Source organism: Gracilinanus agilis, chromosome 1 (genome assembly GCF_016433145.1).
Source record: "Gracilinanus agilis isolate LMUSP501 chromosome 1, AgileGrace, whole genome shotgun sequence".
In the NCBI taxonomy this organism is placed as follows: Eukaryota; Metazoa; Chordata; class Mammalia; order Didelphimorphia; family Didelphidae; genus Gracilinanus; species Gracilinanus agilis.
In genome coordinates this window covers 150813539-150817068 of record NC_058130.1, presented here as the reverse complement: position 1 = coordinate 150817068, position 3530 = coordinate 150813539, and the positions used below count along the sequence as shown (strand labels likewise).

Here is a 3530-nt window from a genome sequence, read left to right as displayed (position 1 = left end):
ATATTCAATATTAAAGGATCAGTTTACAGTGTCTGAGCCCTGATAATACTGCATACCCCAAAGCTTAGACTATTGAAATCTGTCATTTATAATTAAATCTTATGGGACTGTAACTGATGTTTAAGTCTGATTTCAGATATACTAACAAGAGAATGATGATAAGCCAATGATCATGGATGCCAACAGTCCCTATGGGAATGACATAAGTCAGTGACAAGGTAGGGATAACTATCTCAGGAAAGGGTTGAGAGTGCAACTGGTTTGGCAAACACTGAGGTAAGACTTTCCTGATTTTATTCTCCTGGTAGGACTTCTCCTCTTAGGAAGTATATTCCCAGCTAGATCTGACTCTGGCTTGCTATCCCTATGACTCTTGTAAATGGAGTAGACATCAGACTAGAGGATCACATTCCTCTTTGTCTTACTTCTATCCCTCTTTTTTTTTTGTACATTATGACAACTTTCTTTAATCATGGCAGATGGTAGGTAATTACAACTTACTTCGCCTAATTATATACTTGTAGGATATAAGTTATTCCCAGTAGAAAATGGATAAGTATCAGGGATTTGTTATAATTTTATATATTTTTTCTCTTCTTTTTGGGAAAAGTGATTTATACTTTATTTGGATGACTTATTTAATGCATTATTAAATAACTGACCTAAGCACATGTACATCCCCATATCAAGTCTACTGTTGTAAGAGAATATACACCATTTGGGAACATTCTTCTATATTGCCATCAAGTTATGTATAGTATCTCATCCTCCTGAGGAAAGAATGTGAAGGTATCCTAAAGGCTCGTAGATTATTTGTATTAAGATTTATTTTTAAATGATTTTAAGGAAAGATGTTGCCAGTGACCTGAACCAGGAAGGCAGATCTGCTGAAGAAAATGCTATAAGGATCATGATTCCAGACAGCCTAAAAAGATGACAGCAACAGAAGATGCCCCTAGAAATCATGAGAACATCAACAAGCCCATCATAAGATTCTGAGTCAGCCCTGGAAATAAGGAGCTGAAATGGAATTGGTTCACCCATTTTTTTTGGTCCTTCTCAGGCACAAATATATTATTTTGATTGCAAAACCCTTGTGCTAAAAAGGGAAACACCCACAATGGTTCTTGTCAATGCATCTGTCATCATTTTTAATGTTAAGAAAACACCCAAATATATACGTATATAATTATTATATGTATGCATGTATATATACACATACACATATACATATAATCACATATATACATACACACACACATATATATACGTATACTTAGACTCCCCACCCCAATGAAATAAATAATACCTTTGGGCCCTTATGTGTCTTTGTGAGACAGTCCTGAAATGTAGATATCATACATGGAATGATTCACTGGGGAGACTAATGTGTCTCCCAACAAATCAGAGAGGAGAATGTATAAGATTAATATTATTAATCTGTACCTCTTTCTGGCCCCCCAAAACCATCTTTTGATTTTAAAGCAAAAAATCTTAGGGCTAAAGCTCTGGACTGTCTCTCCCTGAGGTCATAGGTGAGGTCTTCCCTCCTTTTGTCTACCATGCTAGGAGACACAGTATAAGCTCTGTGCAGCCATTCTAAAAGCCATGTGGTTACTCCTTGTGTCCAAAAGACCTGCCTCTTGTCCAGGCTGAGGTCTGAGTCTGTCAGTCAGAGAGGCTCAGGAAAGGGACATTCTGAAGAGCCTACACTGGTAGAAGGGCCAGGAAGCCACTCTCTTCCCTTGGAACCATAGACTAGAGAGGGCATGAGGTCTGGCTCAGGGCTGGCTCAGCCGGTTCAAGGAGGAGATGACTAAAGAGCTAGATGGCCACACATATGCTTCTTTCATTCTCTGGCCTTCTTTTTGCTATTTAATAAATAATTATAAAATTTAGTGTCTCCAGAAAATTTAAGTTATAATAATTTAAAGTTGATAGCACTAGGAAAAGAGCACCCAAAAAAAGAACTTTTTATCCAAGAATTGTTCTAGAGCAGGAAAAAAAAAACAAAACTTCTCAATGACTGGAAAATGATTATCCCACCAGGCAGTACCAACAGTTGCTTTATGTCATAATCAGTGATGTCATTGTCAGGAAGATTCTGAAGTCACCATTTTGATTTTGGCCTCTTCCTCTGCATTACGTCAATCGAGCCTAAGGAAAGAGCCATCCATGAAAAGAGGGGAAAAAATATGGCATTCACAAGGACGTGGGCTCCACAGATAGCGACGGTAGGGGAAGGTCCAGCAAAGAGAGCTCTCCTTGTTAAAGCAACTGAACAATTGTCGAAGGAACCTGAATCTTTCCAGGTAGCCTCCTTGACAGAAGGTCCTGCAAAAAAGGCACTGCTTATCAATAATAAGAAGAAACCTGAAGAAAATGCCATTTCTACATTAGTTAAGGAGAAACCAAAGAGAGTGAAGAAAACGAGAGCAGTGGTTGTTGACATCGGCACGGGCTATTGTAAATGTGGTTATGCTGGAGAGCCAAGGCCTAGCCATGTGATTTCATCTATGGTCGGGAAACCTTATATGGAGACTGCTAAAACTGGAGACAACCGAAAAGAAACATTTATCGGCCACGAGCTCCTGTACCCCGATATCCGCCTTAAATTAGTTAATCCCCTGAGACATGGTATCATTGTGGATTGGGATTCAGTGCAGGATATCTGGGAATATCTTTTTCTGCACGAGATGAAGATCCCTCCAGAGGAACATGCTGTTTTGGTGTCAGATCCTCCCCTCGGCCCCTATACCAACAGGGAGAAGTATGCGGAGATGCTCTTCGAAACCTTCAACACTCCGGCAATGCACATAGCCTATCAATCTCGGCTGTCCATGTACTCTTACGGAAAGACATCAGGTCTGGTAGTAGAAGTTGGCCACGGTGTTTCCTACGTGGTCCCGATCTTTGAGGGATATCCTTTGCCAAGTATCACAGGTAGGCTGGACTATGCTGGCTCTGACCTTACTGCCTACTTAATGACATTGATGAATCAGTACGGGAAGAACTTCACCGAAGACCAAATAAACATTGTAGAAGACATCAAGAAGAAACACTGCTTTGTGGCTCTCGATCCTGGCCAAGAGAGTCCCTCCATCAAGGATGACAAGATCAACTACCAGCTTCCAGATGGAGAACAGATTACTATTTCCCAAGAACGTTTCCTGTGTTCCGAGATGTTCTTCAAGCCTTCCCTTATCAAATCCATGCAACTGGGCCTTCATACCCAGACTCTGACCTGCCTCAACAAGTGTGACGTTGCCCTCAAAAGGGACCTTGTAAATAACGTTTTGTTGTGTGGAGGCAGTACCATGTTGAATGGCTTTTCTGCCCGTTTGCAAAAGGAGCTCTATAAGATATGCCCAAATGACACACCTACAGTGAATGTGTTACCTGAAAGGGATACTTCAGTTTGGACTGGGGGGTCAATCCTGGCCTCACTCCAAGGATTTCAGTCACTCTGGGTCCAGCGGTCAGAATACCAAGAACATGGGCCTTTCTTCTTATATAGGAGATGTTTCTGA

At 40.8% G+C, this 3530-nt stretch overlaps 1 protein-coding gene across 1 annotated transcript; it reads left to right on the top strand.

Annotated features, from left to right (window-relative positions):
• The first annotated feature begins 2084 nt into the window (after positions 1-2084).
• ACTL7A (actin like 7A) lies at positions 2085-3530 on the top strand. Its single transcript, XM_044657219.1, is given in 1 exon segment — positions 2085-3530. A coding segment is annotated over 1 exon segment (1446 nt).